The following is a 26,349-nucleotide window of genomic DNA, read 5'->3' as shown; positions in this document are numbered from 1 at the left end:
GCCAAAGCATGTAGTAAACTAAGAGATGCAAAGAGTCTGACTGGTCATTTCTTTGGATTGTGAGAATAATGGAATTTCAAGTCGAGAAGTCAGAAGAAGTGATAATCTGTTCACCTAAAATAAACAATGTCAAGATGTCCCAGGAGAAAACCCTCTGAGGTAAGTATGTTTCATTGGTATTTACATTAATTTAAGAGAGCTGACTTTTGCATGACATTGTGTTTAATCTAACAATAATCCTAATTTGTACTCTTCAAATCTGACGGATTCTCTATTTAGCTATTCGGCTTAAAAGCTGCAAATTGGATCGTGTGATTTGATTTAATAAATTTAAAAATGAAGTAACATGACATCATTAGCTCAAATTTCTGACTGGCTAAATGTTGTTCTTCAAATCTAATTGAAACCTGTTGTGAAAATACAGTAGACACATTAATAATTGTAAAGCCTTCATTCAGCAGTTCCTGTGGAAATTTTTCCACGACTGCTTAGCTATGTGTTTTTCTCCCATATCTGGTAATTTCTAATATTTCCAGTAACTAGTAAGAAAGTGATGATTGAATAGGAATGGTGGATTATCTTTGAAATATGATTAGTCAACCGTACAAGCTAATACCCAGGCATAGTAGAATTATTAGGGTTTGGTAGCTTTATTTTATGATTCAGAATCAATCTTCTGATTCCATTTTATATTGAATATTTCCTTTTGAATTCATGAAGATTTCTAATTATTTCTACTAAGTTCAGTTAATGCTTTTGCAGAATATTGTTTTGCGCAAAATAGAATTGAATGAGCTTGGAAAGACTGTGCTCTGTGCTCTAGGCACCTGCTGTCACATTTCTGCTGTCTTTACCAGATAATTAATGGTGATGGTAAGACAGATCCCACAGGATGTGTTTAGATTAAGAGTGGATGCCATTTTGACACAGGCTGCCGTAAGCACTGCAGCATAGAGAGCCAGTGATCATCCTCTTTGGATTTCTTCCTTCCCACATATGCACGGCCTAAGAGATGCCTTGTACTGTCCTTGGAGAGTGATGTTTCATAAACAGAGGTTATAATCATGGACTGATTAATAACCGAATCTGACACAGTGAACAGCATAACCTCATTAAACACAGTTATTTCAGACTTCAGCTTTGCTGGCGTCTTCTGGTGCTTCATTTTGTGTTGATTGACGTAGAAGTCTACTCTTGTGTAAATACCTGAAAGGAAAAATAAGTAAACAAGGTCATTGTGAATTGGCTGTAATTATACCAGACAACTGCCAATCTCTGTAGAGATGACTAAAGCCTCACCAGTGCTTTAGCATGTAAGTTGGGAATTCACAAGCTTCAGTCAGTTAGCAAAGTAATAAATTATTTGAGCAACTATTTTGTTAACTTCATAGAAATGTTTCTAATAGGTTGATTTGCAACTTAAACATAGGTTTAGTTTATAACAGCCAGTCAAATTCACTGGTCTCAGATATTATTCAATTCAAATTACATTGCAGACACATACAGATCCTTTGCATTTATATAGCACCTTTAATGTAGTAAAGTGTCACAAGCCCCCTGAAAGAGGTTAATCTGTCAAAATCTTTCAAAAGGGCAAAGAAGAAGAAATGATCAAAAGTTTGGTCAAAGAGATAACATTTAAGGATGGAAGGTAGAAATATGGAGAGGGGCAGGAAAGGAATTTAGACGTTAGGTCCCAGTCAGCCAAATGCACTGTTACTAATGATATGACAAATAAAGGAGAGGGTGCACAGAGACTTAAATGGAAGGAAGATGCAGCTCTCGGATGGTTTTAGAGCTGGAAGAGGATACAGAAATAGGGAGGCTGGGGCTGGGGCAGGTGGAATTTAAACACAAGAATGACAATTTTAAAATTGAGGCATTCAGGGACTGGGAGTCAATGTAGGTCAACAAGCAACGGGATGGGTAAACATGACTTTGTGAGGTAGGGTAGGGAAGTAGAGTGTTAAATGAGGTGATCTTTATGGGGGTCAAATTCAGGAACCCAACCAAGATAGCATTGGAATGATCATGTGTAGAGATGATAATCAGAGATAAGGATTCTAGTTATAGAGAAGCTGAGGCAAGAGAGGAGATTTGTGTTATTATGAAGATGGCAATAGACAGTCTTAATGATATAGAGACTTGAGGTCAAGAGCAATGGCTCAGCTCAGAAATGCATTAGGGTGAGAGATCTTAAACTACTTATGAAGACACCTGCAAGAGCAAACCAGAGCACACTAAATAGCGTTGCAGAGTTACATGCAGACACACTTGCAGAAGTGATCATGGGCATAAATCCAAATATACATCCAGATATTAATATACATGTACAGCAACATCAGATCTGCAGACATTGGCAAATGCATGCCTATGCACATAAGAATATATCCAGATATGCAAGTTATTACAGTTATAAACATGCACCTTGACAAAAACATTTGCATGCATACATAACTAAATTGGCACATTTGATAATGCAGGCTTAAATGCACACAAACTGTCCAAGTCACAAACATCTTATAGAGGTAGAGTGTAGTATTATATGTTTTCAGGCCTTAGTAATATTCAAATGTAATTGAAGATATGTCTTTAACATTATTGTTTTTCATATTATACGTATCAATCCACACTATTGGAAGTAGCTTAACCTTAAAGTGCTGTCTTATTTTATATATGGAGTAAATGATTTGCAGCATTTGAACACTGATCCCATTATATAGTGTAACTAGGTAGATTGGAATTTAAAAAAAAAATCATTACAGGTTGTTGTGCTATGACACGTGTTTCATTAAAGCAAATTTGTTGTAACATGATTGACAAATTGGGACGCTGTTTCTAAAGTGCAATCTTTCTATTACAGGGAGTTGCATAAGAACGCAACCATCGCATTAAAGAAGAACTACCTGTATTTATCATGTGCATCTGGCTTATTATTAGTTTGATTACATCTAGAAATTCTTAGGTATTTCATGAAAAGGAACTAATTAGCATAATTCTTCAAATTAAATTGTTTCTTGCAAAAAAGGACATTGCTCATATAGGTTTTCAGACAGTTATTTGTACTTCACTTTTTTGATAAATGGGAAGAGGACAAATAAAATTCAGGACAGGTTAAAACTCAGACTTCACATCATGTCAAAGTATTTGTGGCGAATAATATTTGATACCTGCTGTATATTGAGTAATACATTGTAGACTGTATATAATTAACTAAGAAAGGTTAATGATCTTGTGACAGTTAAATTCTTCCCAGTAAGTACAATCATTCACTTGCTCTACAAATAATTAACTAATTTTCTTTTTATTGCCATTCTGGTATGTTGGTCAATTGGTTTGTTGAAAGCTTAATCCTAGCCTCTGGAAACAATTATGCCGGAACAGGATGAAAAGTCACACAACTGCCCTGACGCCATCAATTGTCTGAGATTTGCTTTTTTTAAATAAGGAGGAGATGGATACTGAAATGCATTCTTGTCAAATTCTGAATATAGTTCTTCAATTATAGAGAACATAAATGTCTTAGTGAAATTGGATTGGGAGATTGTGTTAAATGGGTATTGTCAGTTTTCTTTATTAAACCTTAGCTAGATTTTCTTATGATTCATTTTCTTTCTCAATTGTAATCAAAAGTAGGCTGTTTATATCTTAAAATGCAACTTTGAATTCTGGGCCCAAATACAATGGCCTGAGTCTTCTTGCTCGACAGAGACTCATTTTCCTGGGGGTTGGCTCACTTTTCTGACAGCAGGACCTCAGCAACTGTGAGGAGAAGGTGGTGCTGGAGTGGCAGAAGAGAAAGCAAGGGACCACTAGCTTTGCCCTTACTTCGGGTGTTTTCATGGAGCAGAGGTAAAAGAAGCAGACAGACTAAAAAACTCTTCTGAGAATCTAAATTCACTTCTCAGCTTTTGCATGTAGCACCTAATTGGGACTGCCAGCGAGTGGTCTTAAGTGTAACATAAAAGGTTAGTGAATATTACGCTAATAGCCAGAGTTTCAAAAAATGGAGAAAGCCTGCAGGGAGGTGCAGAACAGAGGGATTTGGATTTGGGAATTTTCATGCACGAATCACTAAAACGTAGTAGGGTCAGCAGGTAATAGGGAAGGCAAATGGAGGATGGCCTTTATTTAAAGGGGAATGGAGAATAAACGTAGGGATGCTTTGTGTATGATTTTATGATGCAAAGCACTCCTCAAACTACAGCAGGAATATTGTGAACAGTTTTGTGTCTCTTATCCAAAGAAAGATACACTGGCATTAGAGGCAGTCCAGAGAAGATTCACTCGCTTGACATCAGGTATGGAGGGACTGTCTTCTGAGGAGAGATTGAGTAAGTTGGGCCAGTACTCATTGGAATTTAGAAGAATGAGACATAAAAGATTCTTATAGAACTTGACAAGGCAGATGTGGAAAAGTTTTTTTTTGCTTTGTGAGAGAGTCGAGGAGGGAGGGACAATCTCAGAATAAGGGGTTGCATATTTCAGACAAAGATTAGGAAGAATTTCTTCTCTCAGAGGGTAATATCTGTGGGATGTTTTTACTATTACGCGCTGCAAAAGCTGGAAAGTGAAGTATATGCAAGGCTAAGATAGATTTTTAGGCAAAAGTGTGGACTGCAGATGCTAGAAACCAGAGTTTAGATCAGAGTGGTGCTGGAAAAGCACAGCAGGTCAGGCAGCCTCCTGCTCCTGCTCCTCGGATGCTGCCTGACCTGCTATGCTTTTCCAGCACCACTCTGATCTAAACTGAGATAGATTTTTAATCAGTAAGGAATCACGGGTCAAAGGGAAAAGGTAGGAAAGTGGAGATAAGGATTATCAGACCAGCCATGATCTCAATGAATGGCAGAGCAGACTTGATCAACTTGGTCTTAGTGCATCATTAGTGATATCAGATCATACTTATCAGGAGTCTGGAGGAAGAAGGCTCCAATATAGCTCTGCTGGGATTCTGGGTAATCCAAGATGGAGGACAGGAACAATTTCTGGCTGTAACAGCTGCTCCTTTTTAGGAGGTATTTTAGGTGCTGGAGGTGATTTCATCGAAATCTAGGAGCAGCAATTACTGTTTTATATTGTTTATACTATTGCATTGTTTTGGAACTTTGGGAAAAAGAATTCAAAAAAACAGCAGTTTTAAAAGGAAGAAGTACAGACAAATGAAGCACATGGTGAGGGCAGTGCAGGAAAGAGAGAGAGAGAGAAAGAAACTGACACCACCTACACAGTTACTGCCTTTGCTATTTGAATTCATGTATCGCTGGATATCGGAGTGCGTCTGGGAAAATGAATAAACAGTGAAATTCACAAGTGACCTTGGAGGATCTGTTTGGGCAAAGTTCACAGCACAGGAACAGATAAGCAAATAGTTTTAAGTGTGGCCCACAGAAAGTCTGCAGTAGTGAATAGAATGGGTTCTTTCTTGATTACATGTTTTTTTGAGATATGTCTCTTGACTAAACTTAAAATATAAGCCATAACTATTAATTTAACCTGGGGCAGTGTTTTGTAGAGGAATAAGATAGTGTTATTTTCTGGGTCTGTAGATTGTGAAGGAGCAAAAATGGCCTTTAGTAGAGTGATATGTGCTTCTTGTCAGATGTGGGAATTTAAAGAGAGTTTAAGGGTTACTGTGGATTATATCTACAATAAATGCTGTTGGTTGTGAATCATATCAGATCGAATGGATCGGTTGGAGAGACGGATAGAAGCGATGAGGAATTTGCAACAGCAACAGTATGTGTTGGATGACAGTTATAGGAAGGGGGGAAAGTCTCAGATACAGTCACGTAGATGGGTTAACTCCAGGAAAGGTAAGAGAGGTAGGCAGCTAGTGCAGGACTTCTGTGGCTATACCCATTTCAAACGGGTATGCTGTTTTGGAAAATGTAGAGGATGATGGATTCTCAGGGGAACGTAGCACAAACAGCCAAGTTTCTGGTATTGAGACTGTCTCTAATGCAACGAGGGGTACGTCGGGTTCCAAGAGCTCAATTGTGTTCGGGGATTCTGTAGTCTGAGGTACAGACAGACGTTTCTGTGGCCAGAAGCGAAAAATCAGAATGGGTGTTGCTTCCCTGGTGCCAGGATCAATGATGTCTCAGAGAGGGTGCAGAATGGAAGATATGCAGGGAGATAGTGAGGAAAGAGATCAATCTGAGACTGGTACAGTTGAGAAAAGAAGTGACTGAACAGTCAGGGCAGGCAGGGGCAAGGTAGGACTCATAAATTAAACTGCATTTATTTCAATGCAAGGGGCCTAACAGGAAAGGCAGATGAACTCAGGGCATGGTTACGAACAATGGACTAGAATAATTACAGAAATATGGCTCAAGGATGGTCAAGACTGGCAGCTTAATGTTCCAGGATAGAAAGGGAGGCAAGAGAGCAGGGGGAATGGTGTTTTTGATAAGGAATAGCATTACAGCTGTGCTGAGGGAGGATATTCCTGGAAATACATCCAGGCAAGTTACTTGGGTGGAACTGAGAAATAAGAAAGGGATGATCACCTTATTGGGATTGTATTATAGACCCCCTAATAGTCAGAGGGAAATTGAGAAACAAACTTATAAAGAGATCTCAGCTATCTGTAAGAATAATAGGGTGGTTATGGTAGGGGATTTTAACTTTCCAAACATCGACTGGAATGCTATAGTGTTAAAGGTTTAGATGGAGAGAAATTTGTTAAGTGTGTACAAGACAATTTTCTGATTCAGTATGTGGTTGTACCTACGAGAGAAGGTGCAAAACTTGACCTACTCTTGGGAAATAAGGCAGGGCAGGTGACTGAGGTGTCAGTGGGGGAGCACTTTGGGGCCAGCGACCATAATTCTATTAGATTTAAAATAGTGATGGAAAAGGATAGCCCGGATCTAAAAGTTGAAGTTCTAAATTGGAGAAAGGCCAATTTTGACGGTATTAGGCAAGAACTTTTGAAAGCTGACTGGGGGCAGATGTTCGCAGGTAAAGAGACGGCTGGAAAATGGGAAGTCTTCAGAAATGAGATAACTAGAATCCAGAGAACGTATATTCCTGGTAGGGTGAAAGGGAAGGCTGGTAGGTATAGGGAATGCTGGATGACTAAAGAAATTGTGGGTTTGGTTAAGAAAAAGAAGGAAGCATATGTAAGGTATAGACAGGATAGATCAAGTGAATCCTTAGAAGAATATAAAGGCAGTAGGAGTATACTTAATAGGGAAATCAGGAGGGCAAAAAAGGGATATGAGATAGCTTTGGCAAATAGAATTAAGGAGAATCCAAAGGGTTTTTACAAATACATTAAGGACAACAGCGTAACTCGGGAAAGAATATGGCCCCTCAAAGATCAACAAGGCGGCCTTCATGTGGAGCCGCAGAAAATGGGGGAGATACTTAAATGAGAATTTACATCAGTATTTACTGTGGAAAAGGATATGGAAGATATAGAATGTAGGGAAATAAATGATCATAACTTGCTAAATGTCCAGATTACAGAGGAGGAAGTGCTGGATGTCTTGAAATGCATAAGTGGATAAATCTCCAGGACCTGATCAGGTGTACCCGAGAACTCTGTGGGAAGCGAGAGAAGTGATTACTGGGCATCTTGCTGAGATAGGTAAAAACAATGACTGCAACAAAATAACAAAAATGCCTTTGCTGAGGACCGATCGTTCGTCCTCAGTGAGGGGAAGGTCTGGAGGGATGGTGAAAACTCGGCAGGGCTGTGGTAGTCTGGCGCACTGACCTCTACATCGCTGAAGCCAAATGCCAACTCGAGGACACCTCTTCCTACTGCTCCCTTGACCGTGACCCCACCCCCCATCACCAAACCATCATCTCCCAGACCATACAGAACCTCATCACCTCAGGAGATCTCCCACCCACAGCTTCCAACCTCATAGTCCGGGAATCCCGCACTGCCCGGTTCTACCTCCTTCCCAAGATCCACAAGCCTGACCACCCTGGCCGACCCATTGTCTCAGCATGCTCCTGCCCCACTGAACTCATCTCTACCTACCTTGACACTGTCCCATCCCCCCTAGTCCAGGAACTCCCCACATACGTTCGAGACACCACTCATGCCCTCCACCTCCTCCAAGACTTCCGTTTCCCTGGCCCCCAAAGCCTCATCTTCACCACGGACATCCAATCCCTCTACACCTCCATCCGCCATGACCAGGGCCTCCAAGCCCTCCGTAGTTTCCTCTCCCAACGTCCCCAACAGTACCCGAACTGGTCCTCACCCTTAACAATTTCTCCTTCGAATCCTCCGAATTCCTCCAGACCAAAGGGCACACGTATGGGCCCCAGCTATGCCTGTCTCTTTGTTGGCTACGTAGAGCATTTGATCTTCTGTAATTACACCAGCACCACTCCCCACCTCTTCCTCCGCTACATTGATGACTGCATTGGCACCACCTCATGCTCCCGCGAGGAGGTTGAGCAATTCATCAACTTCACCAACACATTCCACCCTGATCTTAAATTTACCTGGACCATCTCTGACGCCTCCCTCCCCTTCCTGGACCTCTCCATCTCCAGTAATGACGACCGACTTGACACTGACATTTTTTACAAACCCACCGACTCCCACAGCTACCTGGATAACAACTCTTCCCACCCTACCTCTTGCAAAAATGCCATCCAGTATTCCCAATTCCTCTGCCTCCGCCATATCTGCTCCCAGGAGGACCAGTTCCACCACAGAACACACCAGATGGCCTCCTTCTTTAGAGACCACAATTTCCCTTCCCACATGGTAAAGATGCCCTCCAACGCATCTCGTCCACATCCCGCACTTCTGCCCTCAGACCCCTCCCCTCCAACCGTAACAAGGACAGAACCCCCCTGGTGCTCACCTTCCACCCTACCAACCTTCGCATAAACCAAATCATCTGCCGACATTTCCGCCACCTCCAAAAAGACCCCACCACCAGGGATATATTTCCCTCCCCACCCCTTTCCGCCTTCCGCAAAGACTGTTCCCTCCGTGACTACCTGGTCAGGTCCACACCCCCCTACAATCCACCCTCCCATCCTGGCACCTTCCCCTGCCACCGCAGGAACTGCAAAACCTGCGCCCACACCTCATCTCTCACCTCTATCCAAGGCCCTAAAGGAGCCTTCCACATCCATCAAAGTTTTACCTGCACATCCACTAATATAATTTATTGCATCCGTTGCTCCCGATGCGGTCTCCTCTACATTGGGGAGACTGGATGCCTCCTAGCAGAGTGCTTTAGGGAACATCTCCGAGACACCCGCACCAATCAACGACACCGCCCTGTGGCCCAACATTTCAATTCCCCCTCCCACTCTGCCAAGGACACGGAGGTCCTGGGCCTCTTTCACCGCCGTTCCCTCACCACCAGACGCCTGGAGGAAGAACGCCTCATCTTCCGCCTCAGAACACTTCAACCCCAGGGCATCAATGTGGACTTCAACAGTTTCATCATTTCCCCTTCCCTTACCTCACCCTAGTTCCAAACTTCCAGCTCAGCACTGTCTCCGTGACTTGTCCTACCTGCCTATCTTCTTTTCCACCTATCCACTCCACCCTCCTCCCTGACCTATCACCTTCATCCCCTCCCCCACTCACCTATTGTACTCCATGCTACTTTCTCCCAACCCCCACCCTCCCCTAGCTTACCTCTCCATGCTTCAGGCTTTCTACCTTTATTCCTGATGAAGGGCTTTTGCCCAAAACATCAATTTTGCTGCTCCTCGGATGCTGCCTGAACTGCTGTGCTCTTCCAGCACCACTAATCCAAAACCTTGCTGAGATATTTGGATCATCGATTGTCACAGGTGAGGTGTCAGAAGACTGGAGGTTGGCGAATGTGGTGCCACTGTTTAAGAAGGGTGGTAAGGACAAGTCAGGGATCTATAGGCCAATGAGCCTGACCTTGGTGGTGGCCAAGTTGTTGGAGGGAATCCTGAGGGACAGGATGTACATGTATTTGGAAAGGCAAGGACTGATTAGGGATAGCCAACATGGCTTTGTGCATGGGAAATCATGTCTCACAAACATGATTGTGTTTTTTGAAGAAGTAACAAAGACAATTTATGAGGGCAAAGCGGTAGATGTGATCTATTTGGACTTCAGTAAGGCGTTCCACAAGGTTCCCCATGGGAGACTGGTTAGCAAGGTTAGATCTCATGGCATACAGGAAGAACTAGCCATTTGGATATAGAGCTGGCTCAAAGATAGAAGGCAGATGGTGGTGGTGGAGGGTTGCTTTTCAGACTGGAGGCCTGTAACCAGTGGAGTGCCACAAGGATCGGTGCTGGGTCCTCTACTTTTTGTCATTTACATAAATGATTTGGATGCGGCGGGCATAAGAGGTACAGTTAGTAAGTTTGTAGATGACACCAAAATTGGAGGTGTAGTGGACAGCAATGAAGATTACGTCAGATTACAATGGGATCTTGGCCAATGGACTGAGAAGTTGGAGATGGAGTTTTCAATTCAGATAAATGTGAAGTGCTGCATTTTGGGAAAGCAAATCTTAGCAGGACTTATACACTGAATGGTAAGGTCCTAGGGAACGTTGCTGAACAAAGAGACCTTGGAGTACAGGTTCATAGCTCCTTGAAAGTGGAGTCGCAGGTAGATAGGATAGTGAAGGAGGTGTTTGGTATGCTTTCATTTATTGGTTAGAGTATTGAGTAAAGGAGTTGGGAGGTCATGTTGTGGCTGTACAGGACATTAGTTAGGCCACTGTAGGAATATTGTGTGCAATTCTGGTCTCCTTCTTATCGGAAAGATGTTGTGAAACTTGAACGGGTTCAGAAAAGACTTACAAGGATGTTGCCAGGGTTGGAGGATCTGAGCTACAGGGAGAGGCTGAACAGGCTGGGGCAGTTTTTCCTGGAGCATTGGAGGCTGAAGGGGGACCTTATAAAGCTTTACAAAATTGAGGGGCATAGATAGGATAAATAGACAAAGTCTTTTCCCTGGGGTGGGGGAGTCCAGAAATAGAGGGCATAGGTTTAGGGTGAGAGGGGAAAGATATAAAAGAGACCTAAGGGGCAACGTTTTCCACTCAGAGGGTGGTATGTGTATGGAATGAGCTGCCAGCGGAAGTGGTGGAGGCTGGTACAATTGCAACATTTAAGAGGCATTTGGATGGGTATATGAATAGGAAGGGTTTGGAGGGATATGGGCCGGGTGCTGGCAGGTGGGACTAGGTTGGGTTGGGATATCTGGTCGGCATAAACGTGTTGGACTGAAGGATTTGTTTCCATGCTGTACATCTCTATGACTCTAAAGTCTGCATGAATAGTGTAAATAATTAATAAATATGACCAAATTTGTTCTATCAAAGGCACTCAGAATCCTGTCATTTTAGCAATGTACTGAGCATGGGGGGGCAGCAGCAAGGAAAATCCAGATAATTGCTGTCTTGAACACTCCAATTTCTGGCTGTTTCCATGGCATTCCCACCAGAACAGGTCAGAACAGCAAAGGAAAATCCTTTAACAGTCCCAAACCTGAGTTTTTGGTGTCACGTGTTTTCCCTTGACCTAGAGTATCAATAAACCCCTGTCTAAACTTACCATCATTCTTGGTAAATACCAATGTGAAATACTCATTAATGACCTCATGTGCTTCCTTTGGCTTCACACATAAATTCCCTCCTCTGTCCTTGAACGGACTTACATTTTCCTTAGCTATCCATATGCTCCTATTATACATATAAAATGCCTTGGGATTCTCCTTATCCCTACTTGCCTATGACAGTCATGGCCGTTTCTAGCCCTCCTTATTTCTTTTTTTTAACTTTTCTGCTTTCTTTATACTCCTTGAGGGACTTAATTAATTTGTTTCCTAAACCTTACATCTGCTTCCTTTTTCTTTTTAGCTAAATTTAAAAGACCTTCCTCATTGACCAAGACTCCCAAATCTAGCCATCCTTATCTTTCATTCTTCCAGGAACATGGTGGTCCTGAACTCTAATCAACTGGCTGTTTAAAGACTCCCACATGTCAAATGTGGATTTACCTTCAAACAGCTGCCCCCAATCCAATGTTTCCAGTCTCTGTCTAATACTGTTGTAATTAGCCTTCCCCCAGTTTAGCATTTTCACATAAGGCCCAGACTTATCCTTATCTATAACTACCTTAAGACATATAGAATTATGGTCCATGTTCCCAAAATGGTCCCCCACTGAAACTTCGATCTCCTGGCCAGGCTCATTACCTAACATAAGATCTAACACAGCCCCTTCCCAAGTTGGACTATCTACCTATTGTTTCAAGAATCTTCTCTGGGTGTACCTAACAAATTAGGATCCATCTAATCACATCTTATCTGTGGATAAAGAAACTAAATTAAAGTTTCAGTTAAAATTGACTCCAATATGTTCCAAGGAAGAGTCGCATTGGAGTCAAAATGTTAACTCTGTTTCTCTCTCCACGGATGCCAGACTTGCTGAGTTTCTCCAGTACTCTGTTCCAAAATGAACATTTTCTGGGAAGTTCAATCCAGTTCCTAGTAGACATGGACCATATACAATTCAGAACAAAACTGGCATTCTCACTGTGAGAAGTTGCTTGTGAAAATGTCAGATTACATAAGCAAGGATTAGATTTGAGGCACATTGTTTAGGTTATAGTAAAGGTTCGTTCCTCTGTTTTTAACCATACTACACCCAGCCAAGGAAGTATTGGCAGTTTCAACTGGCAAGTGATCCATTTCTAATGCTTGCATTCATTTACAAGCATATCAAAGAATGAAACAAAAGTCTATTAGTCCAAGTAGATGTTACAATTAACTGTCCTTGTGACTTCAAACATGGTTGGCAACTTACTCACTTTTTATCTGGGTCGCAGACTGATGGTTGTACACATGCAGTGGAAAGCAGATATTTATAAAGGTATGGTTTAATCTACAATTAATGTTAGCAGAATTGTAAAAGGTTTCAGCATTTTCCAACTGATCCAAACTTACCTACTTTCATCTCCAGCATTTGCATTGCCTTGCTTCTGACAAATTCGCAAATTCCTCTATATTTTCGGAGATGTTTTTCACTCACCTAACCCCCCCCCAACCCCACATCTGTGGTTGTTGATGAACAAAGTCTGAAATCTCATAGCCAGCCTGAATTCCCACCTCCCCACTGTATAACATTTGAACAACAGTTTTGTTTTCACAAATCCAACTTAATCAACCCCCAAATAACATTTTGAATACAGGTAGCCCCTGCGATCCGAAAGTAGAGCATTCCCAAGAAATCTTTTATAAGCCAAAAATGGCATAAGGTGAAAGTGCACGATTTATATGGGGAAAAATAATCGCCATTTTTCATAAAAGCAAAAATACTCTTTGGATTCATGAAAGCAGGTACAAGTGTATGTCATTTGTAAAAGCGAAATTGTGTAACGTGAACATTCGAAAAGCGGAGGATACCTGTATATTTTCCAGATGTCTATCAAACTGATATTGGAAAGACTTTTGTAGTTGTAGTTGCCATGCTGTATGGATCTTAGTCTTGTTTATCCAAGAGTAAAGTAACTGGTTGATTAAATCTAAGTGGAACTAATTGGACTAAATTATCCAGTGTAACTTCAAATGATGGGATGACGAGTTACATTTTAAGTGCATCATAAAATTGCACAATGCGTCTGCTGAGGGAGAACGAGGCCTTGAAGAATATATTGTAATTGATTATTGAATTTCCAAAGCTGAAGTTATGTTCTTGCATTTTCTTATATTTAGATAACTTGTTACATTTGTTTCCAAATGCAGGAGATATGTTGGTTTTTCAAATGGATACAATTTCCCGAGAATTCAGTATATGAGATTTCCCAGGGACTTGTTCTCTGCACAGGAATTATCCTTCATTTTCATAGTCTTCCCCAGCAGCAATATTCCAACTTAAATTGCCTTGTGTATTAATCCTGAATTGGTGATCATTATTGCAGTTAGATTATACCACTTTTGGAGCGGCACGGTGGCTCAACGATTAGCACTGCAGCCTCACAGTGCTACAGACCCGGGTTGGATTCCAGCCTTGGGTAACTGTGTGTGTGGAATTTGCACATTCTCCCTGTGTCTGTGTGGGTTTCCTCCAGGTGCTCCAGTTTTCTCCAACAATCCAAAGATGTGCAAGTTAAGTGGATTGGCCATGCTAAATTGGCTGTAATGTGCGGTGCGTTAGTCAGGGGAAATGTAGAGAATAAGAGAATGGGTCAGGGTGAGTTTCTCTTCGGAGGGTCAGTGTGGACTTGCTAGGCTGAAGGGCCTGTTTCCACACTGCTGGGATTCTAAGTTTTAAGCTATTCCTCATGGCATTACTCATGGAAAGTAATTGAGAAAAATACTGGTTTGGACTCGTTTTAGGTCTTTGTCTTTTGGTTTATCATGATAGTGGTTAAAAAAAGGACTGCTGATTTTCAAGTTCCATCATCTGATTAGTACCTGGAACTTCCACAGACTGGAATGATTTTAAAAGAAAAAAACACTAACTTTGGAATGGCCATAGCGATCACCTGAGTTAGCCAGCCTTTGTGAAATAAATGTAGAATGAAAAATATAATTTGAACTGAAGTTAACATTATCATCAAAAGCTACTGAAACAAAACCCACATCTTCTGATTTGATCTACATTTGTATGATAGGTTTCACATATAAGTCTGTAAGTTAGCTCACTGAGCTTGAAGCTTTGTTTTCAGACATTTCTTCACCATACTCGGTAACATCATCACTGGTGGTATGTCCCACCTCTCTACTCTAAGTCTGGGTTTCTTAAGGTAGGGTGATGTCATTTCCGGTTCTTTTTTTCTCAAGGGAAGGTAGATAGGATATAAGTCGATGTGTTTATTGATTGAGTTCTGGTTAGAATACTATGCCTCTAAGAATTATCATGCATGTCTTTGTTTCACCTGTCCTAGGACGTGTGTGTGTTGTTCCAGTCAAAGTGGTGTCCTTCTTTGTCTGTATATATGGAAACTAGTGATAGTGGGTCGTGTCTTTTGGTGGCCAGTTGGTGTTTGTTTTCAAATGTCTGAAAACAAACCTTACAGCTAACTTACAGATTTATCATCAACCTGAGCTACAAATCTTCTCCAAAATCACTAGGTTTCACATATGTATTGGAGATTTTTTTAAAAATCACATGTTCTTATGAAGCTTGGAAACAATGAACTCAGACATTGGAATGCTCAAAGCAGCCGTATCTTGAGGAGCAGTTTTTGTTAGAATTGGGAAGGTGGATTTAGGACAGGAACTAGCTGGATAAGGTGCTCTCTCTCTCTCTCTCTCTCTCTCTCTCTCTCTCTCAGCCACTCCAAAGAAAAGGTTTAAAAAGAAACACTGGAACACCGAGAATTCAAAGTACAAATGAATAATTTGCTATGGCTGTGATACAAGATATCAATTAAACAATTGTGCTGTCAGGTTAAAAGCAAACATCTCTAGGTCACTATAATGATATAAGTTAAATATTTCACTCATCTTATTTAGAAAACGGATACACTTATTTTTCATCTTTGTACCTATGTGTATATCCTGGACATCACTTCCTTATTACTTTTCTTGAGGGATAGCAAATAATAAAATTGCTCTTTACTTCTCTCATAAAAACTTGGCTGCAATTTTCCCTTTTTGGGTCGAAGTATAGGGGGTAAGTGTATTAAATGTTAATTAACTCACCGAGCCCACTATGAAGAAAACCTGACCAGTTGCATGCTAATCAGGTTGTTAGCTGCTAACAGTGAGCTTATGTGATTAACTTGGCCTATCTCAGTCCTCAATGGGGATGTCTGGGCTCTGCAGAAGCTGTCAGTCAATCAGAGGCCTGAAGCTACTGGGTTCTAAAGATCTACTCCTCAGGAGATCAGAGGGTGAGCAGATAGGTTTCTTCCCTTTGCTTCTCATAAGATGGGGATCGTGGGGAGAGTCATGGAGGGGGTTGGAGGCAAGAGAGGGGAGTGATTTTGAGGGTTCACCTCTTTCCCCAATCCATGTCTTCAATGGGCAATTGCAGGCCCCTCCAATCCCCCAAAATGGCAAACAAGTCTCTGGTTATGCACTTGGGAAACCAGCCATTCTTCTCTGGCTGGAAAGGCAAGAAATTGGGAAGGTGGTGAGTTCAAGCCCTGTGTTACCATAAAGTGAGCACTTAAGGGCTTTATTTGGTGGCAGGTAAAGGAAGTCCCCAGTGAACTTTCTCACCCAGAACATAATTGTGAAGTGGAAGGATGGGAGTGAATATCTATCCAGGGTCAACTTGCCCAATAACTTCCCCTCTCTCCACCTCTCTCTCTCACTCTCCTTATCCTGGAAGGAAAAATGCTAGACTTTGTAATTGGTTTCTTATTGTTTATGGTGAAGTGGTTAATAACATTTTAATTAGAGAGAGATACGGCTACATGCCGAAAATAACATCAATGTTTGTTGCAGCCAACTGAGAAAGTTGAAAAGAGAGGTTCCAATTCACCACTCCTCACCTGGTTGTAAAATAGTTGAAGTTTTCCAGGATTGTTTCCATGGACAAATCTTTTGTTAGTTAAAGCAATATAAGAATCTGTGGGTCTGTGGTATTAAAGTGCTAAGATGCCCTCATTTGATGTTCACTAATGGCTTCCATGGGATACGGACATACCACAAAAGATGGCATCTGGATGTACTTCTCACACATGTTTCAAGCATATGCATCATATAATATTCTATTGTTTTTCATCAACTTAGTATTCCAATGATGCTGAAACACTTTCATTCAGAACATGTTAACAACTAACTTCCCAATACCACATTATTAGTAAGAACAATGCACACATACAATCATAGCCCTGGGGATTGACATCTGTATCTATCGATGTTGGCATACTGCTCATAGATACACTCTAAATATCCCTTGATGTTTCTCTCCTTCTGCAGAAGAAAAATCATGTCCATTAAACTGGGATGTGCCCAGAGCCTGACCTCATTTGAGCTGGCAGGGGACATGCCTGTGCAGAAAGGTATGTGGATATCTTATGGCCATCTAGTCAGAAAGCCTCCAAATTGACACTCCCAATGACATGCCCAGTACAAACTTGTTAGTGAAACCTTGGGTAAGGGTGGCAGCTCATAACGCTGACAAATTGCTACACTTTCCTACGCAGCTTCTGGATACTACTCCAAAGCAGGAACATCAAAAAAAAACCCTGACTCTCAGGTCCTCCACTAGCAGCCCCTCGACTATATCTATGAGAAGGAACACTCTCAAGCCTCCGAGGATGAACCATCTAGGGATTCTTTCCCACTGTCCAGCAACACAGAGAGTTCACCTCTAGACTGAGTACATTAATATGTCCCTTTATCATGAGTACTGCACTAACCTGGGCCCACAGCTCAATGAAGATATTCCTGAGGTTTCTGACACACTCCTGACTGCTGTACACCAGGGCCCCATTATAAATGATGAGCTGGTGGAGATGCAGAGACATGCAGGGGAACATCGTGTAGAGATACCATGCACTCACTGGAGCAAAGGGCATGGAAATCTGTCCAAGTTCTGTCTGATATCATTTCTCCAGAATGACTGAGCATCGCTCCCTCCATGGATGTGGGTGGCAGCTCTGTGGACTGCCAAGTCCAATCAGTATGTCAGATTTTCACTGGAACCTTCACGACATCACTCAAGACTTGAAACTATTTATTGACTGGCTCATGACAGGAGGTTGAGGGACCGTGACCTTCCTTTTGGAGCCCTATACTCTCAAGGGGTGAGGGAGGTGGCATTGCACAAATGCCAGGAGTGAAAAACAGGCATCCAGGGATTGACATCTCAGCACAGGTGTCCTCCTTCTGGCATCCAGATACCCCTGCCAGCTCAGGACAAGAAGGTTACACCTTCACATCTAGTGCCAGAGCCCCTTTGGCCCTGAAACCCCAGGGTCATCTAAGACGAGGAGGAATTGTTCTGTCAAGGGGTAGAGAATCTGTGACATTCTTAGCCAAAGAGGGTTATCGAGGCTTTAAAGTATATTCAACGTGGAGACAGACAGATGTTTAATAAGTCAGGAGAATCAAAGGTTGTGGGGAAAAGCCAGGAAATTAGATTTGAGGATTATCAGATCAGCCATGATCTTACTGAATGGCAGAGATGGGCTGATGGGCAACTTCTGCATGACATCATTTGGTCTTTGCTAAGGCAAGCCATAAAGTGGTCAGCAAGCTTCCTGAAGGTCAGCTGTGCTGCCAGGGTGGCACCAAGATGAAATAGTAGGAAAAGAAGATTAAACAACATTGATATCACTTTAAGCTCACAGGTATCAACCTTCTGTACATCATTATGCTTGACACAAATTCAGCAGTTTGTAATTGTGACATTTTTTGCACTATCAGTCCATTGTCTTTTTAAAATCTGTTAAGGCTTCTGACCATTCATTTGTTTTTCTTGTAGACTACCTTGCGAGGTACTGACCATCATACACAATCCCATGCACTTCCTGTGGAGCAGTGCAAAACCTGTGAGTCTCTGTTGTTCTGTGAGAAAACTGTAACCTCTGGAAAGTGGGAAGACAACTTAATTGCTTGGGAATCAATCAGCATGGATTAATTCCTCTGTTAATGCCCCTTAATTTAAGTTAATTATGTTAATACAATGTTAAGTTAATGGCCAGCCAAGTATCTTAATGTTTTAAAGGTATAAAGCAAGCATTCTCTTGAGGGCAGGAACATCTTTTCACTATAATTTGTTCATAATTCTGATTGTCTACATACACAAATGTGAAAGGGATTCTTGTGGCATAGTTGCACTCTCCATACCTCTGGACTAGGAGATCTGTGTATAAGTCCCACCAGCCACAGAAATATGTCACACAACATGTCTGAACAAGTTGATTAAAATATTTTATGTTAGTGTAAGGTAATTCTCCCTCAAATCTGCTATCAGGTTCTCTCAGGCTTGTCTGCCTCAATTCAGCATGGCTCTGGCCTCTTCAACATCTTTATCAGCAACATTGACTCCTTCAACATTGCCATCTGACTCAACTTCTTCTTTCTCTCAGAAGACTGGTCCACCTCCCCCTCTTCTTAGTTATCACTCCCTTTGTGGAGTTGGGTTGTGGACAGTGCAGCAAACAATCGCTATTCTGGAGACTTTGACATGTCAGAGAGATCCTCCTGACTGATCCAGGATGAAGTACATCTTCAGAAGACCAACTGATTGCTCAGTGATGATTCTGGGTAATGATCCCTTGTACCTAAGATGGCTATAAATCTGATGGCCCAGTAACTTGGCTCACTAATGAACTGGGCATCTGTGAAATCTTGAATGTGAGCTGCTGACTAGAAGATGACAAACACAGGGATCTGAGGTTTTAAAGGAGCTGATGGTAAGGAAGCTCAATGTTGCTATGACCTTCATCTCCTCAGGCACACCACTGTCTCTCAAGTGGTACAGCTGCCGATCTGCCTATAGAACGTGGCAGATGTAGGTGATGGTGTTTCCGATCATATGGCAATATCTCCAGCTTTCACTCATCTTCAGTACACACTTTCTCAGTACACTGCTTGATGGCAGTGAAGGCATTGGTACCCCTCTTCATGTGCTGCTCATTCATCCATAGCCTCATGTCTCAGATTCTGTTGGCATTTCGCTTACATCGCCACCTTCTTCACCTCAGCAATACCAGCACAGCTGCTGGGTTAAGCTGGTCAAACCTCTGTGAAGTACTGAACTGTGAGGAAGTAGCTGGAATGAGATGTTTATTTTCTATTTGAGACCTTGAAATAATTAAGCTACCCTTTGGGCACTTATGCATTGCTCATGTATTGCTCTACAGCCACATTTATAGGATGAGGTCCCTTCGGAATGACCCATGACTGTTTTCCTCTTCTTGTTTTTGCCAAGTGCAAAATCTTGCTAGCCTAATTTTTTCCATACAAGAAACAATTAGCTCAATCTGCCTCTTGGTTTCCTTCATCTTATCCCCTGATGTTCAGCCCGATAACACTGGAATCTACAGCCTGCATAACAGTTTCATCAACATGTCCTTAACTTTCAGATACATGGGTTGATGAATGCTGCTGCGTGGCTGCACATGGTACAACCAATAGTCATAGGTGCTCTTCATCTCAGAATTAAATAAATTATCGAACATGGTTGAGATATTGGTGTTAGGAGTTGATACAGCATATTGCCCCATCACTGTGACTCTCCCTTCTGTATCCCAATTTTCACACTCCGTTTCTCACAATCCTTCCAATAGCCCTGACAACCATGTCTTTTAAGTTCCATTCTCTAATGATTCTTTCAATCGAATGCAGTTTTATCTGGACATTTTGAATTGAGTTCCCTTTTGAGTTGTGCTCCGTTTGCTGGAGACAATCCATGTGCCTGCCTTACTTGAGCAGATTTGTTGACCAAATCAGGCTTCACCCCTTGTTCTGTAAGTATTTGTGCAAATAAACAACTTTGTTATAATGTAACCAAGTTACTGAAGAATTTTGTACACAACAGAGCTTGAAGAAAGAAATATACCCCACCAAGTACACATTTTGTCTGGTTAGCTCTGTGAACACTTGTGTTTCCTATTTTGTCTTGACCAGATTGCACCAGTGAATATAACACAACAAGCTAAGGTGATCATTAGGTATATGTGCTGTACAGAAGGACTGCAACCATCAAGGTCAGGGAAACCAACCTGCCTGAAAGATTTAGAGAATGTAATACCAAATGTTTAACCCACTTTTGAGGAACCGAACTTTTGCCTTTCCCTCAATTTAGTTCCCTGCTACCTGTCCTTCTGAAACCTCTGGGTGGATCCAGATGTGTCTGATCATTGACTTTAGTTGTTCTTTGTTCTCTTTTACTTGTTCCTTTCATTTTCCTCACTCTTTCAGGATAACATACAATTTTAAGAATGGAAGTCAACCTGATCCATGGCTTTGCAAATGCTACTCACCCCCAATTTGATCATTAGTTCCCCATATTTTTGAGTTTGCAAGCAAGAAACATTCATGAAATGATGTAGCTTCCTTGCTTAAAGTCTGTGTCACTGCACAAACTGATTGTTGAGGGGTTTGTTCTCATATAATGAAAATAGCAAAACCACTAATATAAAAGCTAGGAGCTGGAGTAGGCAATTCAGCCTCTCGGGCCTGATCCACCATTTGATATGATCATGGCTGATCTCATCTTGGCCTCAACTCCACTTTCCTGCCTGTTCTCCATAACCCTTCAATCCATTTCTAAAGAAAAATCTGTTAATCTCCTCCTCAAATGTACTCAATGTCCCAGCACACACTGTATTCTGGAGTACTAAATTCCTCAGATTCACAACCATTTCAAAGAAGTAATTTCTCTTCATCTCTGTTCTAATAACAGTTTCAATTATACAACACTGATTAATCTAGCTTTTCTTTGGGTGTGTGAATAATTCTAGCATTACTGGTATGATAGTGTTCACTAATAAGAATTATTTTGTGTGAGGTCACAATGAAGGACTCTCCTTCCTCAGCCTTTCCTTCACCTTGAGGTGTGATGACTCTCTGATTAAACCACCACCAGTCATCTCTCTCTAATGATAGAGCAGCTCTATGGTCCAGTAGGATTTAGGAGATTTTACCTTTCTATTTTATATATGAATCCAACTGTTAGACATGTTATTCCTCCCTCCTTGCCCTCCTTACCTGATCAGGGTTTTTAAATATGTAATTCTGTGTGATTGTTACACTGTTCCCTACAGAAACACTAAACTTGAACAATACCAATATCTTTGTTAGGCCATCAATCTTCCTCGAAGCGGATTCACAGTGTGTGCTAAGATTCCATATTCAGATCTCATTTGTTGATCAGCATTCAGGCATAGGCGCCAGTGCTCCACACAGGAATAATGAAACTATGCAGTAAAGCAGGAGAACAATTAGCTCTATTGTCAATGAGCATTTAATCTGATAATCATTTAAATTATGTTTAACAAATTTCCTCAGATTTTGATATGAGGTCACAGGAAATTTTACTTTCACAAATTTCTTCTGCCTCTCTGCTGTTCCTTGACTAGCTATATTTCCTTTCTCACATTAGCATTTTATTATCCATTCATTTATCACTTTTGTGTTGCTTTGGGCTAATGTCTCATCTATCAATTATGAATGGGAGGAATTTCTGTCTCTTGATTCTTGAGTTAATATGGTAGAATTCCCAAAGTGCTTCAATAGTTATGGTTCTGTTTATCATGTGAACAAAGGTCAAAATATCAGGAAATCAAGAGTCGGCCTGATTCTCACACACAATTCTCAACATATATTTGTTTCTGGCAAAATACTTTTTCCTGAGAATTCTGTCATGCACATGAGCCTTATTAAGATGTACCAAACAGTTTTAAGATATTTAAACTGAATGAAGGTGTACATACTTGCTTTAAACTCATGGGAATAATGCTGTTTGATTAATTTTGAGTCTAATGAAAACTTCCTGTGTAATAGATGTCTTAAGGGGTAGATTTTTGGTTTTTTTAAAAATTCTATTGTTTACAGTATATTTTTAGCATTGAGTGTTTCATTAAGATTTTTTGTCAATTTAATTAAAATAATAAGAAATTTGTTTATATTTCATTGTTTATTTTGCTACAACTGTAAATTAGGTCCAATGCCAAACTAATAAAAGCCTATTGTCTGCTAAACCATTAATATTTAGAAAATATTACATTTTAAATAGATGGCTACAGCACAGATAAAGCCCATTTTGTCGATAGGGTTGAATCTTATTGATTTTTGTTTAAGTCTCAGTTTCATCATGCTTTACGGAAGGTTTCTCCTCACGAGGCCTAGTGAGGATTTTTCCCAATACCTTACTAGCCTAGTCTCATTAAGTACTATCCTGCTTTAATAGCACCCTTCTCCCCAGATTCTAGCTCCTTTCTACCATTCGCTGTTCCCAGGAATCTGACCAATATTCGGACATCCCCCAAAAGACCAGCATCTCTGGCGTCCACGCCATCTTTAAAAGGCTTCTGTGCCCCCAGACATATGTTGGCAATTGGTGTTCACCAACAAAGTAATAGCACAGCAGCTACACAGCTCACGGCATCCATAACACTCCCTTGCACATACAACCCTATTCTCACCTTGTCACTCTTTACCCACAAGCCACATAATTTACCTGTCCTTAGCTACATCCCATCTAAACAACCTCACGCAGCCGCTGCGACTTTGTCTCCAATGCCCACTGGATACCTCCAGCTTGTAATTGTTCAGGAGGGATCATGTTAGCAATTAGATAAAGACAATTGTGAGCTTTGATTTGCAGTGAGCAAAAGCAATGACAAACAAAACCAACAGAAGCTGCAGTTAAGTCCCATGATACAAACCAAATGCCATGCTGACCAACAGCTATTTTACAGTTCACAATTGCTGCACCCAGCTGCCATGTACTGGAACCGAGTGTTAAACAGGTCCTGTCAGGTTTGTAAACCCTGATGCATCTGAACTCTGTCATGGACAAGGACCCCCAGTGTCTTCATCCTCCTCCTGAAAGATTGCTCCCATTCTCAAAGTGTATCACATCACCTCGTTGTCTGCTCCAATTGTGCAAAGCATAGCATACCAGGATGATGTGGCACCCTCTGTCCAGGCAATAATGGAGGGACATCCCCAGCGTCAAGGCACTGACCCACCTTTGACTGGCTGTGATGGGCTGGACATGTCGTCTGCATGACCAACACAAGGCTCCCTAAGCAGGCACTTTACTCCCAGCCCCGAAATGGCAGTTGAGTCCCTGATGGACAGAGTAAGCTATCAGAGATACCCTCAAGGCTTCACTGGCAAAGTGCAGCATTCCGACAGACACCTGGGAATCACTGGTGTAACACTGTCCAGAGCGAAGAAGGAGCATCTGGGCAGGCATCAGCACCTTGAGACTTGCCATTGGGAAAAAGTGGAAGCCAAGTGAAAACAGTGCAAGGAACCCCATCCACCCCTTCTCACAATCACCTTCTGTCCCAAATGCAACAGAGCCTGCAATTGTCACATCAGTCTGCATAGCCACCTACAGACTCACCCTGAGAGTGGAAGAAAGCCATTCTTGTCTGCGAGGGACCGCACATGAATGAATGAACTATGCCTTAGCATTTAAGGTGCTCATCCAGGTGCTTCTTAAATGTTGCAAAAGTGCTTTCCACCCCCACGCTCACAGGCAGCACATTCTATAGTTCTACCACCCTCTGAATAGAAATCTGTTTTCTCAGATCTCTTCTAAACTACTTGTTCCTCACGTTAAAATGTGTGCCCTCTGATCTTTGACATACCTGCCATGAGGAAAATTTTGTACACCTCAGTCAGATCCTCCTCCTCAGACTCATCTGCTCTAAGGAAAACAAACCCAGTATATCCGGTCTTTCCTCATAACTGAGACTTTTCATCCCAGGCAACATCCTAGTGAATCTCCACTGCACCCTCACCAGTACATCTTTCTGGTAGTATGGTTATCACGACTGCTCACTATATTCCATTTGTGGCTTAACCAATGTTTAAAATCATTTATAAAATTGTACCAAGACTTCCCTACTCCTACATTCTACAACCGGCTCAAGGCGGCACCCATCCGGTATGCTGACTTCGCTACCCTGTCTACCTGTGCTGATATCTTCAGGGGTCTGTAGACTTGTATACCAAAGTCCCCTTGTTTCTCAGTAGGGACCTAACATTCATTGTATATATCCTTCCCTTCTTTGACCTCCCAAAATCTTGCACTTATTAGGATTAAACAACATTACTCTGCCTAGTTTACCAGCTGCTCAAAATCAGACCTTCCTTCTTAATATCAACAACACCCTTAATTTTCATGTCATCTGCAAACTTACAATTTAAAATAGAACAAACTATTGACTCCCCACCCCACCCCAGACTTCACCTCCTACTGAATGAAATCCCTCCATCTCCTGCCCCCATGATTGAACCCTCCTCTCACCTGACCTCTGCCGCCCTCACAAGCTAAACCTGCTTTATATGTTCTCCAGTCTTTACTGTCTGTACTCCCCACCGCCCTCCCCAGCTCACTGGAGGCAATCAATCAAGCTCATTGTAGAACCACAGAATCATACACTATAGGAGAGAAGCTTTGGCCCATCAAGTCTGTATTGCCAAAGCTACACTGAATCTACACAAGTCCCACCTTCCTACACTAGTCTCATGGCCTTGAACATTACGATGTTTCAACAGCTGATCCAACTACTTTTTAAAAGGTTGTGAAATTACCTAACTCAACAACCCTTCCTGACAGTGCATTCCAATGATCTTCTGGGTGGAAAATCTTTCCCTCAAATCCCTTCTAAATCTCCTGCCATTCTCCTTAAAACTATGCCCCCTTGTTATTAACTTTCGACTAAAGGCAACAACTGTTTTCTATCCACCTTGTCCATGCCCCTTATAATCTTATACATCTCAGCTGGGTTTCCTCTCATCCTTCTCTGCTCCAAAGAAAACAACCTGAGTTTATCCAGCTTCATTTCATTGATAAAATGCTCCAAACCAGGCAACATCCTGGTGAATCTCCTCTGATTCCCCTCATGTACAATCACATCCTTCCTACAGTGCGATGACCAGAACTGTAAACAGAATTCCAGCTATGGTCTAACCAAAGTTCTGTACAGCTCCAACATAATCTCCCTGCTCTTATAATCTGTGCCTCAACTGATGAAGTCAATTCCCTCTCAACCACCCAATCAACCTGTCCTGCTGCCTTCAGGGATTTGTGAACAAGAACTTCAAGGTCCTTCTGTTCCTCTGAGCTTCCTAGTGTCCTTCGATTCATTGAGCTTACTTTCTGGTGGAAACCAATGAGACGCTGGACTTAATAAAACCCAAATACATGTGAGAAAGTCCAAATGCTGGATTTCTATGACTTTCTGAGCAAGCCTGTGGATCAGGTAAGTAAAAGTTCAACCCAATATTTCATGGTTGAAGTGGTACAAGAAAAGGGGGCATGCAGGAGAGTTGAGCAGACATCAAAGCAACCAAACAGCTCTTGTTATGCAGGAATTGTGTCTGTAATGCTTTAATCTGGAACATTCTCTGCATTTCTGAGTCAGAAGAATACTTTGAATAAATCTGTCACATCTACTATAGCAGTCTTGACCAATAAGCTGCCTAATATGGTGATGGGTAATACGGTCCACTGGCCTTTGTTCAAAATACAGGAAAGTGTAACTGGAAGATCTTGTAGGATCCACTGCTCTAATCCACAATCACTTCTCTCCTGTGTCGTGAGCCTAACAGCAGCAAATACAGGCAGGATTCCATCAATGACTGGAGGAGCAGTGGGCAATGCAACATGGAGTAGTTTCACTCAGCCCAGGACCTAGATTCCCAGCTGTGAGTCTGCTGGTCAGAGCTGGACAGGATTTCAGGGAGACACTATCTTGGCAAGAAGAGGA

General features: G+C 41.8%; 1 protein-coding gene across 1 annotated transcript in view; it reads right to left on the bottom strand.

Annotated features, from left to right (window-relative positions):
* Positions 1–709: 709 nt before the first annotated feature.
* Positions 710–26,349, bottom strand: part of syt19 (synaptotagmin XIX) — a 109,566-nt gene continuing 83,926 nt past the window's right edge. The window contains exon 9 of the mRNA XM_072591761.1: positions 710–1,206. Coding sequence (XP_072447862.1) covers positions 899–1,206 — 308 coding nt within the window. The 3' untranslated portion in view covers positions 710–898. The remainder of the gene's footprint in view (positions 1,207–26,349) is intronic.

Source organism: Chiloscyllium punctatum, chromosome 22 (assembly GCF_047496795.1).
Source record: "Chiloscyllium punctatum isolate Juve2018m chromosome 22, sChiPun1.3, whole genome shotgun sequence".
Lineage (NCBI taxonomy): Eukaryota > Metazoa > Chordata > Chondrichthyes > Orectolobiformes > Hemiscylliidae > Chiloscyllium > Chiloscyllium punctatum.
This window is presented reverse-complemented; position numbering and strand designations above follow the sequence as displayed.